Source organism: Microcebus murinus, chromosome 27 (genome assembly GCF_040939455.1).
Source record: "Microcebus murinus isolate Inina chromosome 27, M.murinus_Inina_mat1.0, whole genome shotgun sequence".
Lineage (NCBI taxonomy): Eukaryota > Metazoa > Chordata > Mammalia > Primates > Cheirogaleidae > Microcebus > Microcebus murinus.
The window spans coordinates 12,730,243-12,744,327 of NC_134130.1; the positions used below are offsets into that span (position 1 = coordinate 12,730,243).

General features: G+C 35.8%; 1 protein-coding gene across 22 annotated transcripts in view; it reads left to right on the forward strand.

Moving 5' to 3' along the window:
- The window catches only part of CAMK2D (calcium/calmodulin dependent protein kinase II delta), a 258,154-nt gene that overhangs the window by 172,691 nt on the left and 71,378 nt on the right, over positions 1 to 14,085 (forward strand). For 12 of the 22 annotated variants that reach the window (XM_020284493.2, XM_012779784.3, XM_012779783.3 and 9 more), the window contains exons 5-6: positions 1,116 to 1,181; positions 4,326 to 4,398. In XM_020284493.2, the coding sequence (XP_020140082.1) occupies positions 1,116 to 1,181; positions 4,326 to 4,398 (139 nt within the window). Of the gene's footprint in view, positions 1 to 1,115; positions 1,182 to 4,325; positions 4,399 to 5,328; positions 5,402 to 14,085 lie in introns of all 22 variants that reach the window. The other 10 variants (XM_012779780.3, XM_075998252.1, XM_020284494.2 and 7 more) reach the window with 1 other exon arrangement.

Consider the following 14,085-nt stretch of genomic DNA (forward strand, 5'->3'; position numbering starts at 1 on the left):
ACTGGGCTGATAATAAAACCCACCTCAGAGGGTAAATGTCAGGATTTATGAGTTAATACAATGCTCAGTGCACTGTGGCACATTACAAGCACTCAGCAGCTGTTAGCTATTACCTGGTTAAAAGCAAAAGATGCAGTTCCCTTTTAAAATCAAGCCAGATCACAGTAGAAGAAGAAATGGTTGATAAATACATGAGAAAATGGTCCACCTCACTAATAATCAAGAAATTCATAACATCAGATTCCTTTTGTTTACAATCAGGTGTTTTCATTGATTGATAATAACTATTATTAGTAATGATTTGGGCCTCTGGGTACCTTCACAGTGTTGGGGTACAACCATTTCAGAAGGCAATTTGCCCTGTCTTCCCAAGAAAATTTTAAATGTGGGTACTCTTTAACTCAGAAATTTTACTTGTAAGAATATCTCTTCTAGAAATACCCTCAAATATGCAAAAGTATGTATGTACATCCATGCACATATAGGCATGCATATCACCACTCACTGCTATGTTGTGTTAAAGAGGGAAAAACACTTCTGATATGAAATGGTGTCCATAATTTAATGTAAAATGAAAAATGCAACCAGCTTAATCATTTATACTTTTGTGAGAAAAGTATGTATATTTATATGTGCGTGTTTGCAAGGGAAAAAAATGTCTGTTTAAAGATAATACACTAAAAAGATTGAAAAGCTATGCAGAGAGGTAGGCCTGCAAACTCATACTTGACAGCTATGATGCGTACTTCATCCTTTTGTTCAGCAGATGTTTCTAAACTGTGCCGTACATTTTGTTGGACATCAATTCACATTTGGAGAATTGAAATGAAAACTTTTATAAGACCATTTTGTAAAAGATATTGCCGAATATATTTACGGCATACATAAAATTGTGATTTTAGGATCTAGTGATATAAAGACAAACAGAAAAAATGGAAAGGTTTAGATTAATATAGATTTGATTTACCAAACAGTAAGTCTCTTGATGTTTAAAATACTTTGATCATTATAAAGCTAATCTAAGAAAAAAATTCTTTATGAACACGAGTTGCAAACCTATGGATGCCTAATTTTTTCTTCCTTTTAAATGTCGATTATCTTGTTTATCTTCACAGAGTTACTGGAGGGGAACTGTTTGAAGACATAGTGGCAAGAGAATATTACAGCGAAGCTGATGCCAGGTAAGTGACTTGCTCTTGGAAAGATACAGGACTCAACATTCAAACATCGTTCAGTATGTTTCTTTACAAATGCGTCATGACAGTTAAATATATGGGAATTTCGTAAAGCCATCTTCGACTTCTTCTCCTGAAGAAGTTTTTTAATTGATGTTTCTGTCTTTTAAGATCTCTAGGATGATTCTTAGAGAAAAAAACTTCTATGAATCTGGTCTAAACTTTATTTTTATCAGCATCTATAGTTAGAATACGTGTTTAAAGAAAACAATCACAACAGACAAAAAACCCCACCTAACTGGAATGACTTCTGCTAAAGAAGTCCTTTTTTTTTTTTTTTTTCCTTTTAGCAAAGATCAGAGATCAAAACTTGAGATCCCCTAGTTCCAGTGGTAGCTGAGACTGTCTAGGTGTAGTAGTCACTAGTTACGTGGCTATTTTAATTTCGATTGCAATTAATTGCAGTCAGATAACATCCAGATTTCCAACTGCTTACTAGCCACAAGTGGCTGGTGGCTACCAATTGGATAGACCAGACACAGAGCATTTTCGTCATCGCAGAAAGTTCCACTGAACAGTGAGTTATCTGTTCAGAAAACAGACTAAAAAAGCCACAGTGGTCTTTTTAAAGCATTGTTATTAGCTATTTAACTCTTTGGAAATTTCATTAAAACCTTGGGAATTCTGACTTGAAAGATATTTGTTTAGGTATTTCAGAGGTTCAAGAGTAATTCTCCTAATCTTGTTAATGGGCAAAATCTTTGCAGAAGTTTAAAAGAGGCTAAGATTTTGTCTAATTTGAAACTTTTTAAGCTACCCAAAAAGCAACATTTTTGGAGGGAAGTAACATTCATCCACTTGCTGAGATATTACTTAGACTGCATGGTGTTCATTTTCCTCAGCATTTTTTATACATATTCTGTAATTGTCATTTCTTTTGAAAAATCTAATCAAGGGCTATTAGCTCATTATTAGCAATGTAAATGGAATGTTGTGAAAATTCAGTTAATGATCTTCTATTCTCATTCTCTGATGCTTTCAGAGCTCCCTAAAGTTTGCTAATCCCACCATAGCTTGACCCTCAGCAGATGTTGAAGTTCCCCATCCCTCCAAGTGGCTCATGCATACACAGACTGACTCCTAAATTTCTAATTTTTCTTCTTGGTTTAGTGCTATTGTTCAAGGCACTCTGTGAATCTATCTGTACGGGACTGCACTCTCATTTTTCCATGGGCCTTTCTTTTTTTTTTTCTTTTTTACTGCCAAAGTCAAATAGAAAGTTCTGTGTCACTAATACTATGATGAGTGAGTCATCACTTGCTCAGCTGTGTCCAAATCCTCACATTAGGGCCCCGTAGGGGGTCTCAGAGCAGCCTTGGAAGGAGCTATTTGCCCATCTGTCAAGAGAGAATAATAATTTCAGTCAAGGTGGTAAACAAGTTAGGGAATTTCATTTATTTTGCCTTTCAAAGTTATGTTCAACAGGATGTTATGCTTGAAAAATATTGGTTGGAATTAAAATAAAGACTCTTTTCACTGTTAAAGAGCATTATAGATAATAGAACAGAGCCTTTGGGTTGGATTATTGAATATACATGCTTATATTAAGTTTGAGAATTAACCATAGGATATTTTTAGGATAGGTCCCCCACAAAATCAAGGAGAAGTTACATTCTCTTCCTAATTACAAGCATAAAGAGGATATTTATCAAAAAAATTGTAAAAGCCTGTTTTCTTACTAGTTAAGAATTTAAGAATTGAATCCATCCTCACTAGTAAAAAATGGTAAAATTGATTTAATATGAATTATTGTTTACTTCTTTATTTGCTGTTGTCCCCTAGGCCCAATAATGTATGCTTATGGTTTGAGAAGAGAAAGAGAAATATTCCTAAAAAGTAGTATAAAGTGAACATTATTGTAAAGGGAAAAAGAGTCAGTCCTATGGTTTAAAAATAAACCAATACTCAAATAAGCTTAGTAGGCAACAACAACCAATGTGAGGCTCTTTTAGTGGTACTGTTAATACAGTTAGAGCTAGAAATCACAATCGTGATCAATTTTGTGATATTTACATTGTAATAAATCAGATGGTGATGTTTTTTAGTTCAAGAATTTCCTTTGGAGTAATATTATTTTGTGTTAAATGGTTGAAAATGTCCTTATTAAAATGTTTGCATCATCCTTGATTGAGTAAATTTGGTTCTGTACATACTTGCATTTGAATTGTACAAAATTCATCAGTGTAATGTTCTACATTATTGTGTGTCAGTTGACAACTTGTGGGACGTTATAAGTGCCGATCAATGATTTCTCCTCTCTAATTTAGTTAGCAGTCTATTTGACATCAGTGAGCCTTTAATAAGGATAGCATAAAATGTGCCTTTTGACATAGTAATAAGCACAAGTTTTCCTTCACTGAAGTGTATGGACATGGGTTTAACAATCACCAGTACTCCCAGGGATTTTGAGATTTTATTTATTTATTTTTTTGTAAGCTTCCTAGCCCTTCCCCAGAGTATTCTTATACAAAAGAAGGGTTTATTTTATATATGGGTTTACTTTAAATTCCCCCCATAATACTGGAGACTTGTATTAGTTTTCCTATTATATATTTTGCAAAAAGCAACACTCTAGGTCAAAATGGTGACTGTCTCCCTCCATTTTTTTGACCCTCGTTTCACCTGCCACTTCATCTGTGTTTACCCTCTTGTTTCAACACCTATGTTTAATTGTGACCTCAGATTTTAAACAGTTTAGATGTGTATAAGAAATAACCTGGACATTTTAAACTCTGAAAAAATTTCCCAGAACATTATGGGAATTATTTATAAATTTTTCCTTCTAGACATGGAAATTTCAACTTCTGTATCCTCATGATTTGATTTGTAGACTTACAATGAAAAAAACACAGCTCAAATTGTTTTGTCTGAACATGTCACAAATTCTATGTTGGATGTCATTTTTGTTAGAACCAGAATTAGCTTTATTCAGCATTATTTAATTCCAGTGTAAAGCTAAAAGAAAATTATGAAGAATATAATTTTTGTTTGTTCGTTTGTTTCGTTTGAACTTTCATTTTATTTTGTATTCAATGTGATTATGTGCCTTTAAAATGTTCTCCCTTCCATTCTGCCCTTGTATCTTTGCAGTCATTGTATACAGCAGATTCTAGAAAGTGTAAATCATTGTCACCTAAATGGCATAGTTCACAGGGACCTGAAGGTCAGTATATGGAGTCCATAAATCTGAATCAAAGGAGTTTTATTTTATTTTTTTCTGGGGAAAGGGCAGAGGGTGGGCATTTCGAATGGTTCCCTTGCCTTTCCCAACTTTTTCCTAAAATGAATAAATGATGAAATGATAATGCATGATGCCTCTTTCAGTTTGCTCATCTACAGGCTAAATATACATCATAGCAAAAAGGAAAGGACAATCAATATTAAGAATACAACCTGTTACGTTTCCAAACAGCAAACTACCAGGGGAGGTTTGGGGGCAGGCTTTCTCGAATTGTCCAGCATTTGCCTGGAGGTAAACTTGGCCTGTGATGTATGTGCGCCTGTAGATTTAAACACCACTTCTGTTCTGAGACCATGGGTTGCTGTAGCAGAACAACTGGTTACGCATTGCTCCATTTGAGTCTGATGAACCCTTAGGCAAGAGATAATAATTGCCAGCTAAATTAAAGTACCAGAAGTTAATGATTTATCAAAAATTCATTATGTATCCTAATTCAACCTGAGTGGTGCGGCTTCTCGAAAGACGCTGGAAAAATGGGGGAGAATAAGGAAACAGTTTTTGTGTGTGGGGGGTGGAAGTGGAGCACAGCAGCTATAAAGATCGTGTTTGTGTTCCAATTCATTTCCTGGAAGAATTTATGACCAGGAAATGAGCTGCTAAATGAAATGAAGCATCTTCAAAATGGATTTTTCTAGGGCAAGTGGGTCCACCTTCTGGCTCACGCCTGGCAAGATCCTCACTGCTCTGAGGTAGTAGTCACTCTGTTTGAGCAATATGTTTTCATTACTGAAGGTGGTACAACACAAGCCCAGTTGTCTGCTAGCTCTGCACTTGAACCCAGTCTCTCTGAGGGTGTACAGACAGTGAGTGTAAGCTTGGAACTAACACACGCCCCCTGGTGTTTGCATGCAGTCATTGCATTCAGCAGATCCTGGAGGCTGTGCTTCACTGCCATCAGATGGGCGTGGTCCATCGCGACCTGAAGGTGAGTAATGCCCTTGGAGAAGCCAAACCACCGCACAGCTCCTAATGACTGTTCAGCTGCAGTTATGCCTGTAAAGGTCAAAACATAAGCGATGAAGTTGTGTGGAGTCACTCCGACACATTACTCAGGCACTTTCCCTCGCCACAGCCTCTCTCATCTCATCTCTTCTCTGACACACACCTGAGACATCATATAAACCCCTGTGTAGCCAGAGAGAAATAACTTTCTAATGTCTGCAGTAAACAGATTGCTGTATGTTCTTCCTCCTAAGATTGGGTGTAGGATGTAATGAGCCTCTCAGTAGGACTGTTGATCTCTGCTTCGTTCTAAATTTGTTCTGTGGACATTAATAAAACATATCATTTTATATTCACACTAGATCTACCTAACATAACCTAAATCCTCATCAAAATTAGGAAGGGATTAGAAATTAAAGTTATGAAGTAGACTTTAAGCCAGAGTGATTGGGTGCTAAAAACCCTAGTTTGAATTCTTTTGTTCTCTTTACCTTAACTTTAGTCCTAGGAATTCAGAGAGCACTGAGACTTCTTAGATCTCTGTTTATTCACATTCCTAGGGGCCAAGATACTAGTGCCTTTTAAAAATGCAGGCGTAAAAAAGTAAAGCAAATTTTATCATCAAATAATATCTGTGTAGCAAATACATGTTTGCATCCCTATATTTATAGTGTTGTTTGAATGCCTACTAGTACTTTGAAGATTTCACTCAGCTTCGGATACCCTTGAGGACAACAGATTTATAAATCATTTAGAAATGAGACAGTTCACAAAGAGAATACATTTTAATTAATTTTCTGTCCCCTTCTTCCAGCATTCTAGTTTTACTTATGGAATTTCAGAGAAATAGGGAAGGGCTAGAAATGTCAATGAAAGAAAGATAATGGATGGAGTGAAATAGCAAATGTGAACACCATAGAGTTTTGATTTTTTGTTTGCAAAATCAGCATTTTCCAGGCATTAGGACAAAGCTGGCAAAGGGTAATTTACAATGTCTAGAACTATGTGTGTTCAGTGGGAGGACCTAGGCTGTTTTCTCATGTGCAGACTTTTCTAGTTATAATAAATTATAATCTATAGTTTCCAGTCATGTAATGTTCCAGAAGAGTATATCTCTAAATATCCACAGTTAGTTACATGAAGATATAATTCATAAGCAAAACATTGGCCTTAGTTTTCTGGAATGTTCTCTGGATTTCAGTTGATTCCGAGAGCTTTAACGATTAAAAGCAAAGATATGGTTACAGTTATATTCTTTTGAAGAGCCAAAATAGGACTGTGTGTATCTGCTAGCTACTTACCAATTTACCCATTAAGATAAAATAAAAATAATATATTCCTTTGAAAATTCATGTCTTTTGCAATCACCTCAAAAATCCCTTACTAGCCAGATATACACAGAGCCCCTTTTTGTTACCACTCAGAACCTACAGTGCTACTTTTCTTTTAAGTGAACATATGTGGATGTGCATATTATTTGTGCTATTTTATCAAATACTCTATTTTATCAACTTGTCACTTGAAATATTTTATTCCATGCTATATAACCATAAGCATACTCTAAAAACCAAGCATGAAAAAACGTGAACTCTCTTCCATGACTTTAAAGCTGTATTTTGTGGCATCATAATATGGGGCTTCTCTCTAAGTGCCCAGACTCCGCTGAGCCCCTTCACGGACTGGAACTTTAATCAGAGATGTCAGTGGGCCCAGGGCCTGGGCTGTGAAGAAAAATATATTTTCTGACACATGAGCTCAAGTCACTAATTAAAAACTGAAGCAGGTGATTTCTAGGGAGGCTTACCACTGACAGAAAAAACCTGCTGCATTGCCCATCAGATTTCTTTCATTCATTTCATTTCTCTCCATTCTTATTCTGATTTGGGGAAAGGACAGAAATGAACTTTTAAGAGAGCTTGTTGTAATTTTTGTAATCGTTATCCTAGTTTCTGTCAAATTGCTGTCTTGGATAGACTTCAGTTGAACCTGGTTCTCAGTGCTTGCTTCACTGAGCCATTTCATAAGCATACTGAGAGAATCCAAGACTTGCACGCCAATGACAGTTTATGCATACTCGAGAGTGTTAAATCTCTGGCTTTCTTTTGTGCCTTTTATGCCCATGATGTGTACTCTGATAAATATACTGTGTATAATACCGTATTTACCATAGAGTATAATGAAAATGGAGACCAACTGCTCAAATTCCTTATTACCAGGCTTTAAAAAGAAGTTACCCTGATTATTTTTATGCTATCTATTTTGTTTCTGTATCCCAATTCTTATGTTAATTCCTGTACAATTCAGATGTTTATTGTACATAGCTTAATTTGTCCATATCAGTGAAAAAAAAAGGATGAGAAATGTTATGTTTATCATCATCAAAGTCACCTATGAGCATATGGGTGCTGTACAATTTGTATATTAGTCCCTCTGGAGCAGCACCTGTTTAACGTAGTGTATTGCTCCACAGTACTTAATGCAAGGCCTTACACGCACAAACACCTGCAACATATTCCTTCAATTTAGGAAAGAATGAAGTTCAACCAACACTACATTTATAACATAAAAGGCAATATTAAATAAAATAGATTATTGAATATGTTGATATTTGAAAAAGGATATGTATATCTTCAGAATAAGGATCACTATTTGAATATTTGAATAACTTCAACTCATTAGACAGTTGACAGTGGAAATCACCAGGTGGAAAATTATGGGGGCCTATAAACAAGGCTGAGGCACAGCAGGCAATTTGAAGATGTCCCAGAAATAGGCAATGGGTCGTGGTATATCAGCATAAAGTAAGAGCATCATTCAGCACCAGGCAGTACCCCATGCATACAAGGACCACGGCCACTTGTTTGTCTGACATGTCACCAATGGCAGGCCAGTTGATGCAGATTCAGGTAATATTAGGGAGAACTAGCAGTGGCTATATAATTATAGTGCCATAGTTCAGGGATAATGCAAGATAGGACCTTAATAATAAAAATGGTAAGAGATGTCATTTATCAAGCAATTACCACTTACCTTGCAGTGCGTCATTGTATGAATCTTCACAACAACTTTATGAGGAAGGCACTATGGTCATCCCACATTACACAAGGGAAAATTTAGCAACCATAAGTGAAACTTCTTTAAGGTTCCTCAACTAGTAAGATGATTGGTGCCCAAACAATTTGATTCCAAGTCTACATGCTTACTCACTACTACTACTCAATTCAGTTAGTTAGATGAATTGAAAACCTTTACAGAGACCAAAGAATAGATCAAAACCATGATAGGAAAATAATTTTGCTAGCAACAGGAAGAATTGTTGGGGAAAATGGTTCTAAGTTTAGTAAATCAAAAGGTTAAAATAGTCTGGCCTATGGATTGTCCAGAGATATACAAAATCTGTCATTAGTAATAAAGAAAACAAGATATGTTTAAGATATAATGTAGAGCAAGGGCCAACATAATTTGGCAAATAGACTGGTGTATAAAGTAAAAATGTCCAGTTTAGAAAATCAGTAAGGTGACATTGGCCACAGGCTTTGGAAAACGAGACAGAGAGAAGAATGAAGTGCATTTGCCACATTTAATTTAGGCCACATCCAGACAATCAGTTTGGGGTGCTTAAAAATAGATTGTTTATAAGGAGCGGTGTTGGACATTTGTGAACTAGTGGTTTAAAATTCAGGTATAAAAAGGAAAGAACACACATTCGTCAAACATTTTTTGAGCAACTGCGAAGGCCCTGTTTTAGCTGTGGGCATATATCAAGAAGTAACAAGAACAGACCTTGTGTGCATGGGACCCTACTGGCCATTGAGTTAAAGATCATTTCACAACGCATGTGTGGAAAAAGTATTGGTGGTGTTCCTTCCAGAAAGGAGGAAGTGCGTCACACAAGTACTGTATCCAGAGAAACAGCAGTAGGTCAAAGAGAGGTTGCAGTAACAGTGACAATTTTCAATGTCACAAGAAATCAAAGAGTATCAGGTCAGGTGTCGTTTTCTCATTTATGAACCTGGAGAACACAATTTCTGTGAATCAGTTTGACAGAAGTAAAAGGAGACAGTTATGTGGCTGTGCTTTTCATATAACTGTATTTCACACAAAATAGTAAGATGTCTTCAGTTCAAATATATCAGAAATGGTTATTAAACTACTTCATGAATAGGAATCTGGATAGAAGGCTTCATACAGGCCACTGAATCCTTGAGCAAGAAATTGACACCCTGTGAATTGCCTTAGCAAAGAATCCTGCCCTTCCTATTAGACTGCCTTCTGTAGAACAGCACTACTTAATGGAAAAGTAATCGGACAGATGGATGAATATGTGATAGATAGATAGATAGATAGATAGATAGATAGATAGATAGATAGATAGATAGATAGATGGTATTTTAATGAAGAGAATAATCTGGAGCTTTTGGAGGATTTCAAAGACTATTTTGTGGGAATAAATTAAATTTATTACCAGAGTAGAAAGAAATTAGTTTTCCGAAGGGAAAAAAATAAGGAACATTCAGTAAATCCTTGTTAAGCCGTGAATAGTAAATATATCAAATTGTGAATTCCACGCTTTCAATAATTATAAAATCGCAAGTAGTCTACTTTTCTCAGAACCACGTTTAGATAAAAGTTTATAAAGAACATATCATTTGTATATGATGTATGTCTAGATATTTTAGAAACAAACTCTGTACATGATAAATTCACTAATTCATTTAGTCATTCTGGTGTTTTCTTTGGGAGTGCCCCGCGCATGTCAGGCAGTGGAGAAGCAGGTCATTGTCACAGGCCCCTGGAGCTACTCTCTGGTTCTTTCGGTCTACATGACAGAGTCTGCCAATACTGTGGAAATAAATCAAGAAACAGGAAATGGGATACAGAATGACTTTTATGAACTTGCTCACATACGCAATGGCAATAGAAATGGTACTTCCTAGTTGCAAACTTATAGCACATATGTCAGGTAGAAACTCCTCGTACATGAATTCAGGCATTCATTTCATACAAAAATAAAAGCTAAAATCACTTGTACCATGTGAACAAATGAAACAAGTGAGCTTGACATCCAAGCTTTTCAGTTCATATAAAACTTCAAGCTTTCAATGCATGCAAAACTTAAAAAAAAAAAATGTTTATTTCTAGGAACTTTGTTCACACCTTCTTTGGCAAAGAAAAAGTGACTGAAAACACACCAAAGCAGAGGATGGTTAACTTCCTGTTCAGATACTGGAATTTTTCCAATAGAGGAAAGAAATTTTAAAGTCAGTTATAGTCCTTAAAAAATAATATCCAGGGAATGTAAAAATCAAATCATATATAAAAATTAAAATTAATAATTTGTTGTTTTGTAATATTCAAAAATAAAAAAGAAGTAAAACACGTGATTTCAGGTATATATTCCTAATGGCTGAGTCTTGTAGATATTTATCACATATGTGCACAGATAAACCTGTGATATGACTAATGCAAAAGATGGTCATTGCCTTTTCCAAATCAGTTCCTTAATAAAGATCACGACAATTGGAGAAGCAAGCTTAAAACTATCTCTTTTTCATAAGTTTTAGAGACGGGTAGTAAATATTTTTGAGCACTTCAGATTCTTCTAAAAATATCTACCAAATGAACTAACTTTTGAAAATGGACCACCTTTTGAAAATGAACCTTTTTTTTTATGTAAGAGGAGGCATTTCCTCAGTATCTCATGTTTATTTATTTTTTCTTTTTTTCTTATTTCAACCCCTTGGTCGATTTGCACGTATCACAAGTTTAAAAGGAAGGAATTAGGAAATCTAGCTTCAAGTTCTGGCTTCATGTTTTTCGGACCTCCCTACCTCATTTAGAAACTGAGGAGTCTGAGTTATTTTATCTCCCAAGTCTCATCCAATTCAACAACTTGCCTATGTACCTTGAGGCATTTGAACCGTTTCAAGAAAACCTTGAATCACATTGAAAGGAGTCGCCATTGTATCCATATGGAAGTGCATGCAGAACAAAACTTGCAAACAGTTGCTGCTCATTACAGCTGATATGCTATAAATGGTTGCTGACACCGAGACCAGATGTCGTGGAAAATCCTGCATCATCCCGGAGCAATGGGAGCAGGGAAGGGCCCTATGTGTGAGAATGTCACTAGGCTCTATTTAGAAACCAACCTAAAAAGCGATTGCTTTGTGAGAGTTTAGAGGTCATCTGAATATAGAAAGACTAGCATAATAGATTGTATTTAAGTTATTATCATTAATACAGACATTTCTCAAGTTATGAGCATGCATGACAAATATGAAATATTCTGCACATCGAAATGGCCGGCTGCAGGGGAATAGGATAGCTAATTGCTAATGTGTGTATCGTCGCTACAGGGGACAGAGAGCCCACCGGATTTTATCATTCCACAGATACTGATACAAGATATAATCTAGTAGCATTATAATGTTCATTTGAGAGATGCGAGAACTAATTAATTAGCTCCAAGAGTCTGTGAGTTGCCCAAGTCCACATAATTAACAGTCAGGGCCAGGACATGAACCCACACGTTCACATTCTTTCCAGATTGTCACGCTGCCCTTCCTCTCACGGTGCTCTGCCCCGTGGTCACCTGGAGCTGCATTGCAAGACCCGAGTTTCTGCTCTCCCCTGTCTCGTTCATCTTAGAAAATCAACACAGTGGGATAGTAACAGATAAGTGTGCAGGGGTGAGCCTTTCTAAGGAGGTGGTCCCAGATTAGGGGACAGATTCTATTCTTCCAACTTTGGTGGAAGAGTAGACAAATTGCCATCCTTTCTGTAGGCATTCAGAATTTAAACTAACCTTGCCGATGAAATTCTGTAGTACAATATATTTTTTAAGTTGGAGGATATATGAGTGGCAGGGAATCAAGACAGTCAGAATTGCCTGTCCTGATTAAAATGTGGCTTTATGAAGCCTTGGTGATTAAGCCTCCTGTACCCTCACAAAACGTAACAGGGCTATTCCAACTGATGTATTGCAAAGAGCTATATAGAAATAAAACTTACGATATTTTTAATGTTTTGTTGAAGCTGCCATTTAAAGCAATCCTGTGGCAAAACATCAAAAAGCAAATAATCCTTTAATAAACTCGATGATTATCCTAATTTTTTAGTTTTCATTCCATAATTCTATATTTTAGGGTTGCCTAAAAGATATACATAAACATGAAATCATTTCAGTGCTATTAATTTTTTTTTCTCTTTTTTTTTTTTATTTTTGGCATATTATGGGGGTACAGATTTTAAGGTTTCAATAAATGCCCATTTCCCCCCCTCAGTGCTATTAATTTTTAAATCTATACAATCACTTTGAAACAGCCCTGCCTTTTCCTGTACATAACTGCAGCTGAACAGTCTTCATGGGTATAAAGTAAAACACTAATCCAGATGGATTTATTATTTTCCTGGATGACTCACAGGCCTGCAGTGAGGTCTTCTAGGTCATCTCTAGTTATGAATATTTGCCCCAGTCATTCGTAGGTCATGCATGATAAAACGCTAAGGCCTTCCATTTCTTCTGCATTCGCAGATACTTGGTGTTTAAGTGCACAGTGCACACAGCAACTGCCCAGAGCTTTTTTATTTAGTGCTAAGAATAAAAACAATTTTTTTAATTTGTTCAATTTTTTAAATGTTTATTCGCTAATGACACAGGCATTTGCTCAACAAACTTCAGAACCACTTGACTTAAAAGATCTAAAATGGCTGTGATTTCTGAAATGATCGGAACTCCTTTTTTTTAATGAGTGTATGGTTGACAAATTAGGACAGAGGTGTATTAGGAGAAATCAGTGACATCTTAATGCTTTTGAATGGAAAGATTACAAAGAAATAGAATGAACTATTGCTCACAGTTTGATGTAGTTTTTTCCCAAGTTATTTATTCCATAAATCAATAGTTGGAAATTACGTCTCGATCAAACTCAAAAATGTATTGACTATGACAGACCATAAAAATAAAATATCAAATGTGAATAATTCAATGTAATTAGGTACTATAGTACACTGAAAAATAAACGGAGTTCCAAATAATTTCGAATGTTAGTTTTTACTAAAACTTATTTCAGCATGGAAATCTTTCATATTCTTGAGACATCATTCCATACTCCAAATTAACTTACGTGTTTAGTGCTGAGGTAGTTCAAAACCCGTATCAGCCCTGAAACATACCAAAAGTTTTCTTACATTTACTGATCGTCATAGTAGTGATGAATCTGATGGCAGTGAGCAGCAGTAGCCTGAAGAAGTCTGGTACTCAATTAAAACCTATTTGCCCACACTCTGATTTCTTGTAGATTAAACCTAATTTCTTCCCAGCTCTGGTCTTGGGTCTCTGCTAATTTGCATGGCTGGCTTAATTAGCAAGTTAAATACTGGTTTAGGCTGTGTTTACACAAGGTCAAAACAACCAACAGAATTGACTAATCAAGTAAGAAAAAAATAGCCAATTTGATTTAAAAAAAAATATACAAAATTACTTGTTTTTCAACATATAAAGAAAATGTATCTGATTGACTGAATTGTTAGATGTTCAGACAATTCGTTTTGGCACTTGTCCACTGTTCCCCAACTTTTTGAGTCTGAGACACACCTCTGAATTCGCTGGTGCTTATCCCAAAGTAGGAAGACTTTGAGCCACTCTCCCATATATAGACACCA